The sequence below is a fragment of the Parasteatoda tepidariorum genome, chromosome 2 (genome assembly GCF_043381705.1).
Source record: "Parasteatoda tepidariorum isolate YZ-2023 chromosome 2, CAS_Ptep_4.0, whole genome shotgun sequence".
Classification (NCBI taxonomy): domain Eukaryota; kingdom Metazoa; phylum Arthropoda; class Arachnida; order Araneae; family Theridiidae; genus Parasteatoda; species Parasteatoda tepidariorum.
This window is the reverse complement of record NC_092205.1, coordinates 28030510-28053964: the sequence shown is the minus strand read 5'-3', so window position 1 is coordinate 28053964 and position 23455 is coordinate 28030510. Positions and strand designations below refer to the sequence as shown.

At 28.6% G+C, this 23455-nt stretch overlaps 2 protein-coding genes across 5 annotated transcripts in view; one reads left to right on the top strand and one right to left on the bottom strand.

Moving 5' to 3' along the window:
- Positions 1-5158, top strand: part of LOC107436256 (blood vessel epicardial substance) — a 70672-nt gene extending 65514 nt beyond the window's left edge. For all 4 annotated transcript variants that reach the window (XM_043043888.2, XM_016047893.3, XM_016047895.3 and 1 more), the window contains exon 5: positions 1213-5158. In XM_043043888.2, the coding sequence (XP_042899822.1) occupies positions 1213-1328 (116 nt within the window). In that variant the 3' untranslated portion in view covers positions 1329-5158. The remainder of the gene's footprint in view (positions 1-1212) is intronic.
- Positions 5159-12573: 7415 nt separating this feature from the next.
- LOC107436258 (rab-like protein 3) lies at positions 12574-23363 on the bottom strand. The gene is made up of 7 exons (XM_016047897.4): positions 23151-23363; positions 21797-21888; positions 20221-20338; positions 17529-17640; positions 14907-15060; positions 14693-14764; positions 12574-12779 (listed from the first exon to the last, which is right to left on the bottom strand). The coding sequence occupies exons 1-7, from the start codon at positions 23194-23196 to the stop codon at positions 12678-12680; spliced, it is 696 nt and encodes a 231-aa protein (XP_015903383.2). The 5' UTR covers positions 23197-23363; the 3' UTR covers positions 12574-12677.
- Between the last annotated feature and the right edge of the window lie 92 nt (positions 23364-23455).

Below are 23455 nucleotides of genomic sequence, written 5' to 3'. Positions count from 1 at the left end.
TACAGTTTTTCATTAATTTTAGCTTATGTTGCCCGCCATTGATTTAATAGGGCAACTAACACCTTTTGATCCTTAGGTATTTAAAGATTAAGGATCATGCCCCATATATGGTAGAAAATTGAACTTCGGTACAAGTTTAAGCTAGACTGAGAGTTTCTTATTTTTCTTAGAGCAATTCCTTCCCTACTATACCAATATCTGATACATTTTTCAGCAGATTTTGCAAGGATTTCTAATGTTAATTTTTTTTTCTAGGAGCAGAAAATAAAAAAAGAAATATATAAACTTAAACAAGCAAGATAAGAAAACTAATTTTTGAATGGTTCATTTTGATTATAAGCTAACTTTCAACTTAATTGTAAATTCTACAGAGTATATAGCGGATGATTGAATAATTTCAAAATTAAAAATCTCGGAAACAAAGGATGATAAAGGAATAAAAGAAACGGTACTTTGATTGTGAAAGCTACAAAATTTTTATGCGGAAATTTGAAATTCAGTTACAAAAGTTGTTATGAGATGGCACTGTACAAGCACAGAATTCTAGAACAGAACTCAAATGCCTTAACCCCTTCCTTTTCGCTCCCGTGAAAATGACGGGGTGAGTTTTCGCCCTCTATTTCTCGCTCCCGTGATATTGACGAGCTGGCGTGTTCAGTAGTAACGCGCCAATAAGAATAAAACTAATTCATTTCTTTTGCTCGGAAAAAATTTTATTTCTCATTTTACACGCCTGGTGGCAGTAACAGGATCTTTTTAAGGTAATTGTAGATAGTTAGTTTATTTTAAACTAGTTGCAGCACTAATCAAATACGTAATACAAATACAAAAGTCAAAAAAAATAGACACTTTTATGATCGTTTTCTTGAAAATTAACCGATCGTTAAGGGGTTGAAACTGTAATCCAACTGTGATATTCTATTACCAGAAACATACGTTGTTCAATAAAATACTTGACTTAAATCTCCTAATTCTGTACGAGAAATTCCTTTCCCTCTTGAACGCTAATACTGATCGCTCTGGCCGTTTGTCGGCAACCGTTGTAACTAAATTCCAAAATTTCTGTAGAAAATTTTTACAGTCTTCGTACCATTTGTTTCATTCCCGAGATTTTTAATTTTAAAATCAGTCAGTCGTCCGCTGAACACCCTGTACGCCATATGTGATACTTCATTTTGAAACAAATGCAAATTTTTAATGATTTTTTTCCAGGAGACTCCCGGACATCGAATTTCTCCGATCCTGGTCCTCGTCAAAAAAGAAAAGGAGAAAAACAACAACCGCAACAACAACAACAACGAGATCCACCTTTTGCAACTCCAGTATAGTTAATGATTGTCCCGTCCATTTTGAAAGAATGCTCATGGTTTGAACAGTGAACAAATTTTAGGAAACTCTCAGTCCTCATTAAGGAGAGAAAAAAAAAATAAACTTGTTATTTAAAAAACTCTAACAAATCAAACATTTAACGAAATAAAAGTATGTACATAAATATATCAGAAAAATATCATCTGAAGCACATTGAACTCATCCCGATATTTGAAATAATTCGACAACGTTTTTCTCGTCAAATTAGGAGTTCTACCATAATTAGTTTTGTATTAAAATGAATGGCGATGTAGAATGGTCTGCATCGCCATTCTACAAAATAACATTTGCTTAGTTAAAAACAATGCAATTAATCTCATTCTTTTCCTTTTTGGAAAGTACGTGTGTTTATTTGATTTTCGTTTTAAAAAAAAAGATTATTAAATTTGTGCATATAGAATACAAATACAAAATCTATGATAATAAAAAATAAATTTAAAATGTTTGACGAATTACATCAAATCTAATTCCAGAAGTTTTTTTGAAGTATTTCATTTATAACAATTCGAAGACAAATCAAAGGTGAATTCTAACAAAACTTATCGCAGGACTCGGGTTTTGTATGATGTTCAAATAATAATGTAAAGTAATATTGTTCAAATTGGCTGCTGGCGTTTTGACTTCAAAGGTTATTAATTTTGCCCCAAATTTTAAACAAAATTACGAATCATTTTTCGCTAATTAGGCATATTAGAATACTACCGAAATTACATGGTTTGTGTCTAATCACGTGGTTGTGCTTGGCATGTATTAGGCTTGTTTTATTATCACACTGAATCAATTTTCGATCAGATTTAATTGGATACATGCAAGCGACGTCACACGTGCGTGTCGAGCCTGATTGACTGCTGAATCATGTATAAACAAATACGATTCTCCCCACGCGTGACGTCGCTCGATGGTATGCAATTGAAAACAGATCATTTTTTAAAATTAATTAAGTCTCCCAAATGAGAACACTATATTTTATCTAAAAACAAAACTTTAAAATCAGTCATAAAAAAAACGATTCGAAAAACACTTTTCTAATGAAAAGAAATTACATTCTCAAAAATTAGTATTATCTTTCTTAATTTTGTTTTAAAGTTTAGCCACTTATTGTTAAATTATGTATAGGAAAATACACAAATCTATCAAATTGACTGAAAGCAAATTGTATATATGCATATTCGGAAAAGTATAGCTCCCAATTAGACTAATTAAAGGTTGCAATTGAACAATAACGACCAAAAATAGCAAATCAGAAGGTTCTTTAATAACTCAAGTGTTACCAGAGTTCGTTTAGGATGTTCAACAGCATCCACCATACTCTCTAGACCTCACCAGTATTTCGATCCTTACAAAATGACCTGCATGCAAAAATCTTCTACGTTATGGTTGAAATAAAAACTCATGTTTGAAAGGGAAAGAATTTTCTAAAAGGACATGTTTTTCAAGTTGTTCGAATGATAAAGCAACATAGTGGAATAGAATGTCACTAATACAGTTTCAATTTTTTTTTATTAAATGTACTTCAACTATATTTTAATTATGTATAGAATATTTCATTTTTCCTTCCAAATTCGGCGCGAACTTACCGGGCAACACAATATAGCATGTTACCAATTTTAAACTTAATATTTCCAATAAGATAAGATGTAACAAAGTTTTTAACAAGGAGAAATTATTTCATATTTTTTTGAGTTTTTAGAATACAAATGAGGAATTTAATTTATTCATCAATTTATAGTCATTTGGGGCTGTAGAAACAGATCTGCTTTTTTAATGGAAAGTAAAAATAATTTCAAAAATCACTATTAAAGGGACATTACGTAAAATCTCTGAAATGCGAACATGCTACATCACAATGATCTTATGCTTAGGCTGGAAACATCGAAATTTCCCTCGAGTATTTCTAAACATATTTTATACGCCTCTTCCTGTTAGAAAAGAAATTGGATAAAAAGATAGACTTTTGTATTACATATGAAAAAGCTCATTTCCTTTGTGATATTAAATTGAAGGTGTACCTCAGATCAATACACGGTAGGCTCAATTCCTTTTGTTTATTTTATTGATGACATAAAAATATTTTGGTCTCCCTAAATCCTTCTTTCCCAAAAAGGTTTCGACCACACGTGCATTCCATGGCCTTCAAGCACACTAGAGATTTCTCTTTTGTTTGTTTGCTTCTCCCCCCCCCCTCCCATTTGTTTTTTTATATTACGCTTAATACATTGTTTCATTTTGTTACCTTGATTCGATTCTTCCTTCTAGATAGAACTATGCATTTTTTTAGACGGGATGCAAGGTAAAATTTGAGAAAGCTCCCATTCTAAGAATGAAGCCTTAAAGTAACTCTCATATCGTCTGACGAACTTTTAGAATATTTTAGATCAGTGGTCCTCGATTATTTTTGGCTACGGAACCGAAATTATCGTCCTTCGTTTGGTGGATTTTATAATTGAAACTCATTAGCAGTCGTAAACATATTAACTAAAACACTACTAATCGTTTTGAAAATATTTCATGTGAGAACTTAATTTTTTTATTGCTTCGTAGATAACACTTTTAACTTCGGTGTTATAGAGTAGGAATTTACGGGTCTAAAGCGGCATCTGGAATAGTTCTGAATTTGTTTTGGTAGAGCTGAAAATGAATAAAATAAGCTAAATTATGGTTTTCGGAGGAAAAAAAACTGTTATAAACATTGAGAATGGTTATGAGAGAAGAAAAATTTTCCTTTTTGTGGAATTGGTTATTTTCTTTAAAATGAAAGATTCGATGGGAAATACTAGTACATTTTTTTTAAATGCTTATCTTTTTCATATTTCTTTTCCATAAATATTGTTATCAAAACAGAAATGTTTCTTTAAATAGCAATTTTTTCACTGGAATTTCACTTGAATAATTTCATCTAAAGCAACGAAATATAAAACAAATGTTGAATTTTTGATTGAATAAAAATATAAATAGAGGTTTTACAAACTATTTTTGGGAACTTTACTTTTGTTTTTGGGAACAACTATTTTAGACTACTACATTGGGGGAACTTACTTGCCATACCCACCCAGCAAATCAAAAGATTACATTTCCATGACGGGGAACAAAGATAGATACACATTTAAAAATGAACATTTCTATTACCATAATTGGAGAAAAAAAATTTCCAGCTAAACTAATGTCTTAGCATTTTGGCCTGTAGTTGTAGAAAATTAGAGAGTAACTAAAAAAAAAAAAAAAAAAAAAAAAAAAAAAAAAAAAAATTCCTTAGTTTCTAAGGATTTTGTGGGAATGAGATTCTATTTTGATTGCAAGAAATAAAAAAACCAATTGAGTTGAGGTCAATAATAAGTATTCGTTAAAAAATATTTTTTTCTCTTAGTGTTTTATTTTGAACACTATTATCGCACTCATTTGAAGAGGCGTCATCATCTATTAATCATATCAAGATATCTAAAAAGAAAAATAAATTAACAATTACTTTGAACCCCTCATATCCGAATTGTAGCAGTATTGATTTTCTTAAAAATTTAATTTAAAAGGCATTTTATTAATTCTAAAATGATTCATCAGTTTCCGTATTAGTGTACTCAATTCAAAGAAAGTGAATTATTAAATTTTAACATGATTGAGTTAACATGATTAAATACGTTTCTTCAATAATAAATGATTAGATTTTATATATTCAGAGGTTTTTATAAGAAATTTAAGATGGTAATTCTGTTCTAAGAGCATTAAAAAAATATTTCTTAGTTTAAGAAGGACAATTCTGTTTTAGAGAAGTACAATAAAGTTACACAAAATTTTATTGGCTGTCTACTTGTGTTTATTGTGAATGTCTAGAACATTACATATCAATTATTTAAAACACTTTCTTTGGCATAACACAAGTTTCCTTTTTGAAAAGTAAATTTTTAGTAAAAATTTGCTTTCTGAAAATATTTATTCCGTTTTTTTTTTTTTTTTTTAAATTTTTTGTAAGGGAGATATTTGGCTGATAGGCACTTTATGTACGTCGTTCTAGAACGCTGCACAATGGGCTATTTTTAACGGTCTGTGAAATATCCCTGATGATGATCCGAAGACATGCCATCGCAATTTTGATCCTCTGCAGAGGGAATGGCTCCTCTGCTTTGGTAACCCGACTATCTGCGCGCGAAATCGAGCACTTTACGGTAGAACAGTTTAACGAGAACTTATACCGTGCACCGTCGATCCCTTCGAAGGCTGATCAAAGTGGTCACCCACCCGCTCACTGACCGCGGCCAGTGATGCTTGACCTCTGTTTCTACTGGGAACAGCATCTTTACGATCAGTCCACTAGGAGACAGATATTTGGTTGAAACTCTGATGTACTAAATCATTAAAAGTTATTAATATCTCATATATTCTGATTGGAAAAATATATTCCCAAGTAATTAATTTAATGCCACTTGACCAACTTTCATGGACATTGTATTTTTACCTTCTTTAAAAATATTTTCGAAATGTAAAATAAACAACTAAATGTTTAAATACGATTTCTTAAGGCTGATACACATTTCATATTAATATGCAAGTTTAACATATTTTTAAAAAATTTTAATTATCTGAAATACACTAAAAATAATAACTTTATTTTGTGTGTGTCGCTCTATAATATACTATACAAAACTTCATAATTTTAATCGTTAAACTTAACGTTTTTTAAAAAGCGAAAAACTAAGCCATCATTTTATTATTATATAATTGATAAATATCAATTAGAAAAATAAACAATTGAAATTATTTTGATTATCATCCGCAGCTAATAGAGATTATCTTTCTGAGAGTTACAATAATGAAACAATAAGTTAATCCTCCTAAAATTAATTCTCTCAGGATTTAGTCCTGAACCAAATTAAAAGCAACCAACAGAATACTTTACCTTTGATTATAATAAGTAAACAAATTTAAGAATAAAACAATGCATCTTGGAAATAGAACGAACTTTAGTTTGGAAATCAACTAAAATAATGATTGGAAAAAAAATGTAAGCGTTAAAAATATTATAAGCACGTACTTATGGTGAGTATTTTAAGGCTTCATTCCACTTCAAAGACAGCTGCATTTTTAAAGGTCGTATAAAGGTCAGAATCCTCTTAATGATAACGATATAGTAAGTCTGTAACAACTGCTCTTAATATCTATGTACAGAATCTTTGCAAGAATTAAATAAAGAAAAAATATGTCTATTAAGATTCGCAAATTAATTTGTATGTAAGGAAAAAAATGCAATCAGTTATCATTTAGGCTGGGGATAAGAAAGAATAAATTAAAAAAAAAAAAAAAAAACATGTAGTTTTGAGGAAATAACTGTTGAGAGGTTAAGGCTATTTTTCAAATGTTCTGTCGCCACATAAAATAGCCTCTTTTTTTGGCGAAATATGCCATTTTCTTAACTTCTTGTTCAGTTATTCATGACTGTCTGATCATGTTTAAAGCTAGCGCACTCTATTCTAATTCTGAAAATGGCGTAAAACGTCACAAAAAAAACCCTACAATTTTGTGAAAAAGAATAAAGTCGTATTAAATTCCTAATACAGAAAAATTTGTACAGCGTTGAAAAATGCAGCATTATCTGGGCCCATAAGAATTTGCGAAAACTGAGAATTATTCAATAATTTTGATAATAGTGGAAAAATCTCGTCAAATTAACAATTTTTTTAAAAATAAAATAATAACTTTTAAAATATTTAAGTTCGTTCTAAGGCTCAGATAATTCTTCACGGCAAGATGACATTTATAGTATAGAATTATAACTATGCCTCATGTCTGAGACAACTTTTGTAGCAATTTTTTTCTTTCCAAAAGCTTAGAAAAACACTGTTAATTACAAATTTGGGATCCCTCTTGTGTAATAACTCTTTTACTTACATATATATTAAGAGTGGTAAATACAGAACACCTTTATAAACATGTAATGACAAAAAAAAGTAATCACATCGAAGGCATATTTATTGCCTTGAAGGTTATTGAACAAACAATGTGGGGAAGGGAAAAAAAATCTTGCGTTTATTTTAATTTCTGATTGATCTTAAATTCTTTACATGAATTAAGAAAGCTATAGTCATACGTCATCAATATAAACGCATATATAGATACTTCATTATTTACTAAATCTCACAGTAGTACAGTAGATTAAATCATAGAGATAGTAGAAGAAGCAAACAATAATTAGATTTTTATTTTTCATTTTAAAATATAGTCTTATATAAATGCATTGATGTATAGCGAAAAAAAAAAAGATAGACAGATTTTATTTTATTTTTTTATCAAACATAATTTTTCCTACAGAAAATCAATACAGCTTTTTAGTAACTGTGAAAAAACTATTTAAATGGGTGTTATATTGACTTTGATTATAAAATTCTAAATTATATAAACATATTTTTAAATAATATATGAATTACAGGTACAGATAATTCGCAATTACTTAGCTTTCAGAAGGAAAACTCATGAACTGACCCTCATCAATTTTGACGAATTTTAGCGTAATTATATAAAAAATAGAAATATTTCCCAGATACAGGGTCATTCCAGCTATAGGGATGCCCTGATTCAGGGTGTCCTGTATTGAATTGGCGGTTTTCAAAAACGTATAACAGGAAAATAACTAAGGTTAAGAGAACCGTATACTCATCATACATTTTTCCACCCAATTTTGGTTCAAAATTTTTTCGACAGATGACGCTGCAGATAGTAAACGTTTAAACCAAAGAAAAACAATTGAAAGATCGCAATCTGACATGTTGTGGTGCAATTATTAAATATTTTACTTAGGCTTATAAGTTTAATATACGTAGCATCATCTGTCCATAATTTTCCAAATTAAAGCTGGAAAGTTCTTATTAGTTCTAATCAGAATTGGGACACATATCAATAAACAAAAATTACACAAATTTTAAAAGTTTGACCAAAATTTTTCAAAATGAGCAGATAATTTAGACTAAGCAATTTTAGTTTTACTGTAATTTATTACTGAAAACAAAGGATCTGTTGTTAACATATTGATGTATTATGTCTATTGTAGGGCAATGTATTTAATAACACACACGCACTTGCATTCTAAATTACTATACTTCTAGTAAAATAATTAGGCCAAAAAAAAAAAATTAGGAAAAATAAACATAATAAATGAAGATTTTATTTTTGTAACAATATCACCTCAACTATAAATTTATATAATTATTTATAGTTTAATATATTAAAAAAAATGCTTATATTTATTCCTTTGTAAATAATATCAAAATGGCATAATTATAAAGAATTTCAAGAGCCCTTTTATACTCTTGACATTATTAAAATTAATAACTTTGGGTTTAAAAGTCATACAAAAAATGGATCATTTTAAAAATATAAATATCTCAAACAAGTAAAGTTTACAAAGCATTTATCAACTTAAAACTTTTTTTTATAAATCCTTTCATTATAGTCTTGAATCATAAGCACATTTTTTATATTCTAGTTCCTCATCTTAATCGATTAGAAGTTTATGATTTTTCCTTTTTGAAATATCAATCAACTAACTTCACGATATTTTATTTTTATTTTTTGATATAAAAGCGCACAATAAGAATTTGAATCCAAGAAAATGAATTATAGAACAATTGAGCAAACTGATATACATAATTCATTGCGAATTCAGTCGTGCATAATTCATACATGTGAGTTATAGTTTAACAGATTTAGAGACCACTTAATTCCATACGTACAATAATAATTCATAATAATTATTTTTTATCTTACAGCCAGAAGTTGTATCATAAATTATTATTTTTTTTATTATACAGCCATATGTTGTATCATATATTATTTTTTTTTTATCTTACAGCCATATGTTGTATTATATACTATTTTTTTTTCATCTTACAGCCATATGTTGTATAGCCATATGCATGTAACATCACATATATAGCTGGCAGCAAAATTTACTGACAGAGATAATTATTTTAAAAAATTCAGCCTAATTTAACATATATACATGTACAAAATTTGAAAATATAAGCTGTTTTAAAATTATACACAAAAAGTTTTTGCTGTTTATATTAATGAGGAAGCATTTCGAGGGCTTTTATTCCAAAGCCTGAAATCAATTTGCAGCTTCTACAACCCAGGGTCGTGATTCAGAATTTTCTGCTATCAGCGATATGCATTAATTATTTGCTGGCAAATAAAAATTGAAACAGCACATAGACTTAGCAGTTCGTAACATCCTAAAACAATCATAAAAATATTGGAATGATGGAACCTTTTTTGGCATCCAATTTTTTCCAGAAAATGACTTTTGCAAAATTGCAATGAGAGGAAAGAAGTTGTTCAACTTCAGTCAAGTTTCATAAATTTCTCTGAAAGATTTAAACTGTGCACCACTAAATATTTTGTCATACTAGAGAAAGGGATAGTTTTGTAGAGAAAAGAAATTACGAATAAATATTGTACAAAATATTCCAGAAATTGGATTCTTGTTAAAATAGTTCACTCACAGCTTTCAATGAAAACGAATATATTTAGACATGCAATGTTCTAACATCTCAAACTAATGTATCAAACTCTTTTTCTTTTTAAAGAAAAAATGGTGATTGGCCATTTTACTTACAAAAAACTTTTCTATGCAAGTTTTTTTTAAATTTTTTATTTCCTTTCATATATACAAAACAATTGATGATAAGGATGATTTCTATTGCATTTAATATATTAATTTTAAAACTCATCTGAGTGTTGTTGTTTGTATAAAGATTTTTGTTACAGTTGCTTGAATGTGTTGTAAATAAATAAAAATGAATATATGCTTCAAAAGAAAAAAAATTGAGTTGGTTCATTTAATCCTCACTGCACGGCTGCCAAATCCTCGGCATTTTCAATATTTTATTTTTATATTTAGAGTGAGTATAAAACTTTTACTTTTTTATTTCATTCTTAGATAGAATAAATTTAATTAAAAATGATTTTATTGGGAGTACAAATTAGTTCGGTCCGTTTTTTTGTGGTCAAAAATGCATTTATTTCCGAACAAAACGAATAAACAGATTAATCTAAGTATCGTCCATCCATGGGTACTACTTTTTCCCACCTCTCAGGCAATTTTCGAAAAAATGTCTCGTCTTTTGAGGCGATCCAAGCTAGGAGCCAGTTTTCGATTTCTGCGAAAGAAGTGATCTGGTGACCTGCCAAATCATGCTGCATCCGTCGGAACAACCAGTAATCAGAAGGAGCAGTGCCCAGCGAATACAGCGGGTGCGGTAAAATATCCCAACTGAGCGTTTCCAAATAATTTTTTACGACTTTTGAGAGATCAGGCCGACCGTTATTATGCAGAATAACTTTGTCATGTCTATGCTCGTATTTCGGCAGTTTTTCTCATAATGTACGGCTCAAATGAATCAATTGTAGCCTATTCCGATCGCTCGTAATGGAATCCCCAGGTTGTAGCAGCTCATAGCATACAACACTATTCACCATTCTTAAAACGTCGAAACCAATCCCTACATGATTTATCAGTTGGAGCATTGACAACATAAACTTCTACAAGCATTCGATGCGCTTCAGCTGCACTTTTCTTCTAATTAAAGCAGAAACATAAAACCTCCCGAAAATGGAGCTTCGTTACCACAAAATTTGACTTACTCAACTACGTATAAAACAGGGTTTTTTGTATGAAACTCAAAGCGATATAAACTGAATATTATTGACAGATGTTTAACCTCTCTGAAACCAGCTGTCACTATATAACATTCATAATAGCAGAGCCACCTATTAAAAGCGGACCGAACTAATTTGTACTCCCAATAATTTACGCTACAAATGAGTAAATTAAACATTGTCTATTGTTACAAATATGTGTATAATCTCATAAATATTTTTTGTTATTAGGTTAAATATCTCAGATGAAGCCTAAATAAACAGTTTAATTAGAAAATTTGCATGGAACTTGCATAATTCTAACATAATTAAGAGAGAAAATAACCCTTAATGCATTTCTTATAGAAAACTCAGTTTGGCAATAATTTTGCAGACTTGGCGATTATTTTGACGACCAGGCAACAATTTTGGCGGCAAAATAATACTTCAGGAAAATTCGAGTTTCGTAGCAATAGTACTACTATTTACGGTGTAAGATGAGAATTGTCTAGAATCGTGTCGAAAGTTCCGGGATTCCGTCGCAAAGCCTATATAAGTAGGAGTGTGCCTTGCAGAGCATAGTAGAAAATATTAGTCTGTTTATGACTGCAATAGTGTTCTGATACGCAAGTCTTTAGCGAACAGTCGGAGGTATACTAACCTGTTATTCATGCTGTAATTGAGTACTGGAAATTTCTGCATTTTCTAGAAATTTCCGATAACACAATTTTGGAGTCTTAAGGACTGCTTGATTCATCTGCAATTGCTACCAACCTCTGCAATCGGTAAAATATGCATGGTAATCATACGTTGGTATGATTAAGTCCCATCCAAATATAAAAATATACTTGCCTACCATGGATTTTGAATTAACATTTTACTATCACTTTGGGAAAGAGTAAATTGGCAGATATGTCAGAGTATGACACAACTGGCCATGCTTGTCTAGAATTTTGTTTTAGATGTACCATATTTCAAAAGCAAAATATTACAAACTGGTTTGTTATGCAGCATAGCACCCAGGTAAAAATTTGGAAAAATTTCAACAGAAGGATTTTTTTATTAAAAATTTATTTGTCAGTTAAAAATTAAAATAAAATACTTTAAATGAATTCAGCAGAATTTAGTATTTAAAAAAATAATATATTTCTGAGCAAACAATAGAAAACTTTTTATAAAATATCAAAACAATGTTAGAATATTTAAACTTATAACAATTTAAATAAACTCCATACGATCATAGCATTTTAATGAGTTTTAAATTAAGCAGAATTTATACAATTTGCTTATATATTATTAAAAATGACACATTTTCAACAAATTGTTTCTTAGTTTTGATATTAAATAGATAATTTTACAAGTATCCAGAATTTTTACTCAGTATGATACATAGAATTATCTAATTATTTTTTTAAAAAATTTAAAAAAAAAGCTCTTTTAAACACTTTTAAAATGTGGCTTTACATTATATTGCATCTAGTTCTCAGATATAGAAATAGACTAATTTCAAAACTTTCATAGAAGGGTTTCAAAGAAAAATTGTCACACAATTTAGTATGTTTTAAAATAAAATTCAAAATGGAATAATTATAATAAAATATTTAATGACAAACACTACTACCAAAAATACATATCTATATAAAAAATAACAAAGATAAATAAATACATTTCCCAGTAAAATTTTAAATTTAGTCTACATGTGATTGTTTATTATTGTATGCTAATCGTCTTCGGTCGGGAACATTGGAAATATAAGCAGTTCCTTGGCTTTGATATTTCTTCTCAATAACCTACATAAAGAAAAAAAAAATATTCATTATGAATAATAAGGACTCCATGAGCCAATCACCAAAAAGAGTAACACAGGAAATTGGGGGAGAAAAAACTGATAATTAAAAACCATTTAGTGCATAAAAGAATAAATAGAAGAAAAAAAATGCTTTTGTGAATTCCTAAAGTATTTAAATAAGACAAGACAAAATATTGATGAAAAAACTTAATAAAATACACATTGCACTAGGGCATAAACTAAGTTTGCTGCATTCTAACACTTGGATAATTTCCAGTTTTTGCTTGAAAAGAAACAGCCGTCTGAAATGATTTTTTAAAAATGGTTAACATATATTTTTATACATGGGAAGCCTACCATTTAGGAAAAACTTACTTAAAAAATGCTTTTTCAAAATAGATTTTTATTTTTTTTTACATGATGAAGAGTTTTGTTACTATTCTTTTTCTAAAGTTAACATCATTGTTAAGATATTTGTCATAACAGAAAACCAACGTTGCTATAACCTCTTCGAAGAAAAATGTCTTCAGTGAAGACAGAGACTGCTGAACATCATTTTTTACTCCATCATTGCCCAAGTGTCTATCTCCAAAATCACACTTCCACTTAACAAGGGGTACTCTGAAGATGCAAGATCAGAGCTGTACAGCGATTGGTCGAACTCCTCGTGAGGAGAAGATTTATCTACAATGTCAACCTTTATCTATGAAAAGGTATCACAACATAGAATGGAATTATTATGTCTTATATACTAGTGAGTAGGAATTTTATTTTTCTAGTGGTAGATACACTACATGCTGAAAACCTAATTACTGAATCAGGTTTTGAATGACTTCAGCAAAATGAAGCAATACTTTACTGAGCATTCCACACCTTTTCTTTTGACTCACACGCCACAGTCTTTGCAATGTCGTAGAGTATTGTACTGCCATATTATGCACTTCACAGTCAGAGGATCAATTGTTTTTAATATTTGACACGTAAACTTAATTCAGCTGCTATTGTGGTTTTAGAACAAAAATGTACTTACTTTCTCGATATGTATATGGAAACATTTTTTTAAAGGTATAGGCAGAAACTTACAGATACCAAAGTGTAAAAATTCCAAACTAGACACCAGTAATTAGGAAATATTGTGATGCTTATACCGCAAGATAAAATATTTGGAGTTACACTCCTGTTCAGACGGTCATGAGATTGGCAGCTTAGTCCTTTCTCAGCTTTAAGAAGCTAAGTGGCTTTATAATACATTCCTCATAAATACCTCCATTGTTGCCATATAAAATTGCTTCCTTACTTATATAATTCATATTAAAGCATATTCTTATTAAAGCATTGCTGCTTTTACACTAACTTATTATTCTCAACAAACCAATTAAAAAAAACTGCTTGTTTTTAACAAAAAAGAATAAAAATAAAAAGGAAAGTAGACATTTGGTTTCAAGTTTCAATTTGGAAACTGCTTTGAAAATTGAGTTAAACAACAATAATTTAACAAATTGTAAATCTATGAAATTTATAATAAAAAAATAAAGTTTAGTTTTTATTTATATATTTTTGTTGCATAAAATCACAAGCTAAAAGAAAGCTGAAACAAAAAGGAGAAAGAACAAAAAGAAAGATAATTAGGAAAAGAAAAACGAAAAAAGGGAAGCAGCAATAAAAATATGTATCTGATTTATTAACTAAGCATGGAAATACAAACTATGTTTTTTTATATATATTTTTAATGGTTATATAATTTTGAGCTCTTCAAGTGTATAATAATTACATTAATTTTACTGTATAAGAATAGAAGAACTAATTTAAACTCAAACTATTTACAGTGATAAAAAATATGCTTTTCAAACACAAACTAACTCATTTAGATATAATAATAACTATCACAATGATTTAACACAAAAATATTATTACTTTATCAAAAAATCTGCTCAATTTAACTGCATTGCTGGAACCTGGAGCAAATGACCGTGCTTGACAGCAATCCTAAAATAAATAAAACATAAACAATAAGATATAAGCAATATTTAACGATCATATCAAAGATAAAGTAGCTTGAAATCAGCAAGAATTCAACAAGAGGAACCCTTCTGCTTAATGGGGAAAAAAAGATTTATCATTCTCTTACAACATAGATTTCATCTGCTCCACATTCATCCGCTATGGATGATGTGCGCTTTGTTCTGCCAGGAGGATAGACTTCCATAACAAGACTCTGTTTTGTTCCAATCACAAGAATAGGAATTTGATTATCCACAAATTGCTCAGAATCAAAACCATACCTGAAACCAAAATACTACTTTTTACAATCTATTTTTAAAAATACTATTTTTAATCAATTATACTCAATGAATTATAGTGCGGCTTTCAGGAGAACTCCTCCAGACATCCGTCGTGGCGGGTGCTATGGTCACGAGATAAATACACTTTGAATAGGGTTGAATAGTTTCGTCTTAATTGCGGCATAGTTTGGCGTGAGAAAACCAATGGACCCCTTCGTTCCTCCATTTTATCCCCATTAGAGATGTGGTTTCACTTGTTACCATAGTAGCAGACAGCCCTAGACTTTTAGTCTGGAGGAGTTCTCCAAAACTGCACTACATCTATAACTTTACTTGATTAAGGCCAGGTTTTTGATGTAATATGCATTTTTTGCACTTCGGGATATTTTTTTTCTGTCATTTCAGAACATTTTTTTAAGTTTTTGAATTATTCTTGTAATTATTTTTCAGAATTTCTTTAATTTGGGGTCATTTTGGGACCTTGAGAGGTTTTTGTGGTTGTCCTCACCATGTAAAGCAAATACGGATTAGTTCCATCAAAAAGTCCTCCAGGATGGCAAATTTCTCTCAATGCTTGATCCAGGAGTTCCCCTGTCTTCTAGATTAGGTTCAAAATTGAAAGGTTACGGAATTGAACAATAGCAGTTGTACCCCTCCCCCTCAAAAAAAAATTTTTTTTGGGGTCGGCTGCTCAACGACGGTTATAAAATAAATAAAAAATCATTTGTTCTCTACAAAGCTCAAGCAAACTTTTTTCCAGTTCTTTCTTTTTTACTTTTTCTTTCCCTTTTTATTAAAAAAAAAGAGAGAGAAACTTGCTCGAAAATATTCTTTCATTCTTTTTATTCTATTTTATAATCCTTTTGTCTGTGAGAGGAGATTTCCTCTTTTTCGTCAAAATCAGGAGAGTGGTGGGATAGGCAAAATCACAGGAACTGTGCTTAAAGGAAGTATGGGAACTTAAATTGTAAAATTTGCGAGTAAAGTTTTTCCAGCAAACTTCAACGTTTGAATCTTGGAATAACTCATTCATTTAAAAACACTACACTAAACACCTGTTTGGGTAATAATCTTTTTTCTTGATTCCAGTGACCTGAAGATTCTTCTAAACAAAAATAAATGTTCCAGAAACTCTGAATTTATTTCTGCAGCCTTGAACAGTGATGACTGAAACATATTACAAATGGGTTTAATAAAGCAGTCTTCTCAGAATCCAAAGAGAATATTAGCACTTTTGAATAAAATTGCATGGCTAAAAAAATCGATAAAGTGTATATTTAGACTGCAACGCAACATCCATTACTTCTCTTACTACTCCTGATGATAGCGGTGAAAACACTGAAGATGAATAAGAAATATTAGAAAATATACCCACAACTAATCAAGAGATTTTTAAAGCATTAAAACTCATGAAACAATATTTATTTGTGAATGTAAATCAAAGAGCAGATTTGCAAACAATAGCAAGAGCTGAGAGGGATATTGCTGAAATTGTATCTAAAAACAAATAACACACATTTATCTAAAAACAAATAACACACATTTAAAACAAAGAACACACATTTATCTAAAAACAAAGAACACACATTAAAGATTACACATTTTTTCTAATAGTTCATCTCGATAATGTAAATTTTTGAAAAGTATACTTAGATTTTTTCACCCATATCTCCGTCATCGTCCCGCTTCATGTGTTTTAACGCTAGTTCAATGAAACTATAAAATTGGGATTAAAATGTATAATTTTTATCAACTTAAATTACAAATTGCCAATTTTGATAAATATGGACATCCTACAATATAATAATGCAATTTTCAAATGACACAACAATACACAAAACATTGGGTAGTCATTTAGCAAAATCTATTGCAATTTCTATAGATGTGATTAAGGAATCATACTTCATACTTCATATTCCAATTATACAGTTAGCATTTAATTCATTTAAAAATCACATATTAAGAATAGGACCACGTCATTAAAATTAAATATAACTAATGAAATGTTTTTCAAAAAGTTGAAGTTTTATTTTTGTGGTTAGTGAATCATGCGTACGAAAAAAATAAAGAAATAAATAAAATTAAAAAAATAAAAATATTTAAAAAAATTGCTTGCTCAGTAATTTGCATATGCAAGAAAAGGCATTGTTTTTTAATGTTACCTATTGAAAGAGCCTAAACAGAAAAACGGCATTTGAGAATGGCATGTTTGGTATTTAGTTGACTTTGATTTCTCTTCTTCTATTTGAGGCAAAATGTTTAAAATTTAAAGGATAACATTTCGCTGCCTCTAATCAAATATGTGGACATGCTGTTCATTTACATAGAAAAAAAAACCTTTTTGTCTTTAGCAAATTCCAATAAAGCAAACTTTACTACCAAACAAGATATGTACAGATGAATAACACAAGTTTCAAAACAAAAGGTTGAAACACCAATTTACAAAGAGGATGAAAATATCAACTTACCAGCCATTGTTTTTCTTTGCTCCAGAACCATCCTTGGATAAAACTTCAGCTAACCATTTTCGTAAGTTCTGTTTAGATTTTCTATTAGTCAGATCATGAACTAGTACTATACCTACATTTTATAAATCCAGTTGTTGAAAAACATTAACAAACCAAAAAGTGGGTAAGAATTTTTAATCTTATAAAATAAAGCATAGTAATAAATAACATTTTTAAAAATATACCACAAAGCAATGTACAACCATTGCAGAAATTGAAGATATTATTTACATATTTACATTTTAGAAAAATTGAGAAACGTTTCAGGCACTTCTAATATTTAATAATGTATTTTGCTCCACCTCAAAGTTTCAGATTATAATAATAGAAAAAAAATATGACATTTACCTTTTCTCAGGTGAAAAACTTAGTCATCAATAATTTACTCTTTTTTTTTCTCCATAAATGTCTATTTTAACCATTATAAAAAATGCATTTCAACTTTAAAAGAAACAAAATTAAATTTTTAGTAAAGTGTTTGCTTTAAAGTTTACTGTTGCTGTTGAAGTAAATCAGCTATATATTCTTTTTAGAAATAAACTTCATTGCAAATTGTTTATTTAAATAAAACAATTGTTCAAAAAAAAAAAACTTTCAGCGATAGACATAACATTTAGTTCACTTCTATGGAATTACAGATTAATTGTTGAATTCTTATGACTACACTAATACTCAAGGGAAAATTTAGTATATATATATGGAAAAAACTGAAATTTTTTCTATCAAAAAAAGATTATATTTTGGGCATTTAACAACAACCTTCATTAAACACATTGATATATCTAAATAATAATTACCATAGAGCAACAATGGTGACAGCTTTGTTACATAGAAATATCAAAGCTAAGAATTTTTCCCACAGTTAAAATTTTAGACAGTTAGTGGTTATTTACCTTCTTTTAAACTGAATGTTATCAAAGCATTTTTAGACTATTCTTTTAACTTTGTAAGATGTAATAGATTTAAACCCTTTCTGCTACAGGAAATTTTGGATACAAATTTTAGCCAGACAGATATCTTTGATCATAAACCAAGTGATGAGATACTTCAGTTTTTCTATGTATAAAGAGCTAAAATGGGTTGTGTTTAATATTAAAAATTTCTAATGATTTGTAATGCTCTTAAAATAAGTGGTCCGAGAACAGGCACACTTCAGACATTTCAATTGGAGAAGCTAGGAACCACTAGCAGCGATAGAGGAAAGAAAAAAAAGGGAAAATTCATGTTTATGACATGCTTAGAAGCATTTATTATTATTATTTTTTAATATTCTTTTCGTAAATCAGAATATTTTCAGAGGGTACAATAAATTCATCAATCATATTTTTCTTATTTGAATTTTTTTCCCACTCTTTCAGTGAAATGCTAGTCTACTTGTGTGCTTTATTTTTGAGTTAAAATATGCAGTCTTTGCATTTATCTGCACACAAGTTATCTATTGAAAATAAGATACTCAGAAATAGATAATTATTTAAATAAGTTTTTCATATTTGATAAATTATTTTAAATTTTATTTTATGTTATGTATATTTACATTTAAAATAACCAGCACTATTATCAATTGCTCTGTTAGTTTCCTATTTTTTAAAGTATAGCATTGTTTTGTCCAAATTAGCCTAATACTTTTAAACAGTAATTAAATATTTATGACATTGTGCCCTCATGATACACTGATTTTTCTTGCCTAGGGAGGTCAGAAGAAAGTTGGGCCGGCCCTAAATAAGAAAGGGTTAAAATATTGATTATGAATTGGATTATTATGCTTTTAGGGAAAGAAATCTTCACAAATGGTCCCCATGGAAGCAAAATTCTTTGGTCTTCCAATTATTTCCTCCCTTGTCAAAGCTAAAAGTAAAATGTAAACCATATGATGTTAAAAAAAAAAATTCATAGTGTTATAGAGTCTTAAAAATATCTAGCTAACATAAGTGTGAATTAAAAAAACAAAAAACAATGATCAAAACAACGAAATGAAAAACGAAATCAACAATGAGATCAAGAAAAAAATAAAAGAGCAAGACAACTTTTGGAATAAGTTGATTTCTTGTTTAGTTATATTTTTGCTGAGAACAGTTTTTGTTTATATTTAAGGTTTATAGTAACCCATTACGGGTTTTTCAATTTATTTTTGCAAGTTAGTTTTCTGAAAATATTTCAACTGGAAAATATTAAATTTCAGTGAGTAGTCGAATTAGAAATATGTAGAATCAAAAATAAATAAATTTTTTAATAACAAAAATCACAAATGCTGAACAATAAATTTCCGATTTACATCAAAATACTGACAGTAAATGTCTCACCAGAATCTCCAACAACTAATATTTTAACTTTTTCAATAGTAGCCATAGAGGTGTTTCTTTATTTAATTACTTGCTGGCAGATAAATAATAATAATTAGACAGAAAAATATGATTTGTAACGGATTGTTTAACGGATTATTATAAGCTTATACTAACCTGTAACGGGCATTTCAATTTATTTTTGCTTAGTTGATGTGTGGTTGATGTCAAATAAATGTGCTTTTATATAATAAATAAATAAATAAATAAAAGATTGAAAAAATAAAAACTGCTTTTTTCAGTAAAGCCTGATTTGTTACAGCAAAGAATGTTTGATAATACATTAGAAATGCAATGAATAGAATTATTTATACCATTGAAGGAATTGTAGAAAACAGCTCTACTATTTCTATGACTACTGGAGCCTCCTATATCCCACATTTCTACAAAATATGTCTTTTGGAAGGGAGTTCCTTCTTTGTATTCATGAAGCTGAAAAATGAAACTAATTCATTCTCTCCAATTGAAAAGTGTTTTAACAAATACAGTAAAAATTATGCAATCCAAACTTAGAAGATAAAGTTGATGCTCAAAGCTCATATATTTAATGTTAAAATAACAGTAAAAAAAAAAGAAAAAAGAAGTGTAATAACATTTCTGACGTTTATTTCAATAATAGGCTGACAATAAGGGATATGTGGTCTACAAAAACTACATTCTTTTGAAGTGTGCCCCAGGTTTGCTAAAAATAGCATAAGAATTTTTCTTTCGAAATACAATTTAGCTGGTGGTCCCCTACACATATTTACTTTGTAAAACTAAAGGGTCAACATGAAAAAATGCAATATTTATTCTCAACTCTTTTATGTTAATAAAAAAATGCTCTATTTACTTATGACTAAACATTAAATATAGATGAAAATAAGAATTGTAAGAAGGTAATAAAGTGAAATATTTGTCAACTTTTTGACCTTTTAACAGTTTAGAAAAAAAATATTAAAAAACAAATTTTTTTTCACAAAAAAATGCAATAATTGAAGGCAAATAATTTTTAACTCATTATCAACATTTTCTACGAACATTTTAACAACAACTTGGATAATTATCGAAATACCAGATTTCTCATAACAAGCTGTACTTATCATTCTAACCTTTCAAAGTATTATCATTTATTTATTGTATAGCAAAACAAACAAAATAATCTTGATTTAAAAAACATACAAATAATAATTAGTAGATCCAAATAAACACAGGTTACAATGTTCATACTTTACAAATTTTGTGATCGAGTTATACTCATTTACACTAATTACATGTATTATCGACCAAGTAACATTTGCTAAGTTTGTTATCCTAGGAAATATCTAATACTAACATATTTTTTTAAATTTTTATACATAATTGAAAGGCAAATTACCTTACTTTATAGTCAGCAAAACAAACAAAATAATCTTCAATGGAAAAAAAAACACACAAACACAAATAATAATTAGTGTACCCAAAATAGCACAGGTTACAATGTTCATCCCTTGCAATCTCTGTGATGAGTCTAGTATCATCTTTTACATTACCAAGAAACAATTAGTAAGTTTGTTTATCCTAGAAAATTACTAATAAAATAACATTTTTTAAAAAATTTATATAATTGTTTGTTAAAGTGCAAAAATTTCACAAGCGTAAAAATTTTGCTGACAGCTAAATAAACAATAACAATAAAAAATTTTCCTAAATGTCATTTATTTGAAGTTGCAATTTTTTTAAACAATAAAATGGTAGATAACAATAAAAAAAAGTGTTAATTTTTAAGAAAAATAAGTAAATTAACGAAATAACAATGTTAATACAATGTAATAAGTAAAAGGGTTAATACAATATATGTTAATAGAAAGTATATGTGTTAGTTTAGAAACATAATTCAAATGAGGATTAAAAATTGTCATTTAGACATACTTTCACTTCCACTGAGCAACCAATTGTCCATGAAGGATTAGTTATTGATTCAGAATGAGCTATTAAATGTACCAAAGATGATTTACCAACTCCTGAAAGGTAAAATAATTTCTTTATGTTATTAATTACTTAAAATTATTAATATTTCATTTAAAATTAGTATAATTTTACAGGATTTTCAAATGGTATACAAAATATAAAAACATAAATTTACAAAAAAAGTAGTAAAATACATATTTAAATAATGTTAAAGCAACAAGTAAAAAACTAAGTAATAAATTTCCTTTTTACAAGATTAGTTAATTAATTTAATTTGCCCAAACTGTATTCATTTTAGAAAAATTCTCAAAATATACAAAATTTTATACTGTTCATTTTTTAATAAAAATAGGGAAGTAGTAAGTATTAAAAAAAAGGTTTCTTTTCACAAGCACTAATCTGTTAATTAAAAAAAAAAAACGAAATTACTAAATTTTGCACTCTTGAAAATTGATTCAGGAAAATTATAATGATACAAAAAGGAAAACTAGTTAACGATGTCACTTAGCTGATTGAGAATTTGTGTGTCACAAAAACACATTTTTTAAATGTTATCTTTATTACTCAATGAAAAAGACATGTGTTAAGATTTTACTACCTGCCCCTCCCATGTTAATCAATGGCAAACTATATGAATGCCAATTTATTAACTACTTTAAAAATTGGGTTTAAAATGACACCCCCAAAAAATTAGTTTTAACCTGTAGCACACTTTTAAGTAGCACATTTGTCAGTGCCAAAAAGTTGCCAGATCTTGTGCATTGCATTTTGGCAGGATAAATGTGGAACCAAATTGGGCAGAGAAACTTACATATTGTTATTTTAAAATATGAGGCATTGTCCACAATGCTGAATTGAATAAGGTCAAGCATGTGGCTATAGAACAAATGTTTCAGAAGTTACAAAGGTTTTTGTGCTTAAAAAGTATTATACTCGTATAAAAGAACTACATTTACTCATCTAACCAATGTCTAGATACCATTTTTCCAGTTCCCATGTATTTTTCAGTTTAAATTTCAAGTCATTATTACATTGGGGGGGGGAATTTACAACCAAATTGATAATTTGAGACTAACTTTATATTCTGTGCAATTTATGAAAGTTTGTTAAAATGTAAAAGTAGGTAGCCTGTGTTAATATCATTTCCAAGTTAGTTTTCTGAAAATATTTCAACTGGAAAATATTAAATTTCAGTGAGTAGTCGAATTAGAAATATTTAGGATCAAAAATAAATAAATTTTTTAATAACAAAAATCAGAAATGCTGAAATATAAATTTCCGATTTACATCAAAATACTGACAGTAAATGTCTCACCAGAATCTCCAACAACTAATATTTTAACTTTTTCAATAGTAGCCATAGAGGTGTTTCTTTATTTAATTACTTGCTGGCAGATAAATAATAATAATTAGACAGAAAAATATGATTTGTAACGGATTGTTTAAATCAACAAAGTGAATTAAGAGAAGAAATCAGCTGTTCAGAATATAAACACTAGAAATCAATTCGAAGAGAATTGATTGTTAGACTATTTCAGCTGCCATTTTTTGCTCCAAAAAATTCCTTATTTCGAAAAAAAATAATTTTGAGAGTTGAACTTGCTACATATAAAAAGTATG

Excerpts from the sequence above, each read along its gene's own strand:
- LOC107436258 (XM_016047897.4), bottom strand. The coding sequence starts at position 23,196 with ATGGCTACTATTGAAAAAGTTAAAATATTAGTTGTTGGAGATTCTG. Across the intron at positions 21,889-23,150 it reads ATTAGTTGTTGGAGATTCTG|GAGTTGGTAAATCATCTTTG; the intron begins GTGAGACATTTA and ends TTTACCTTTCAG. Across the intron at positions 15,061-17,528 it reads GCAAAGAAAAACAATGGCTG|GTATGGTTTTGATTCTGAGC; the intron begins GTAAGTTGATAT and ends TTTTGGTTTCAG.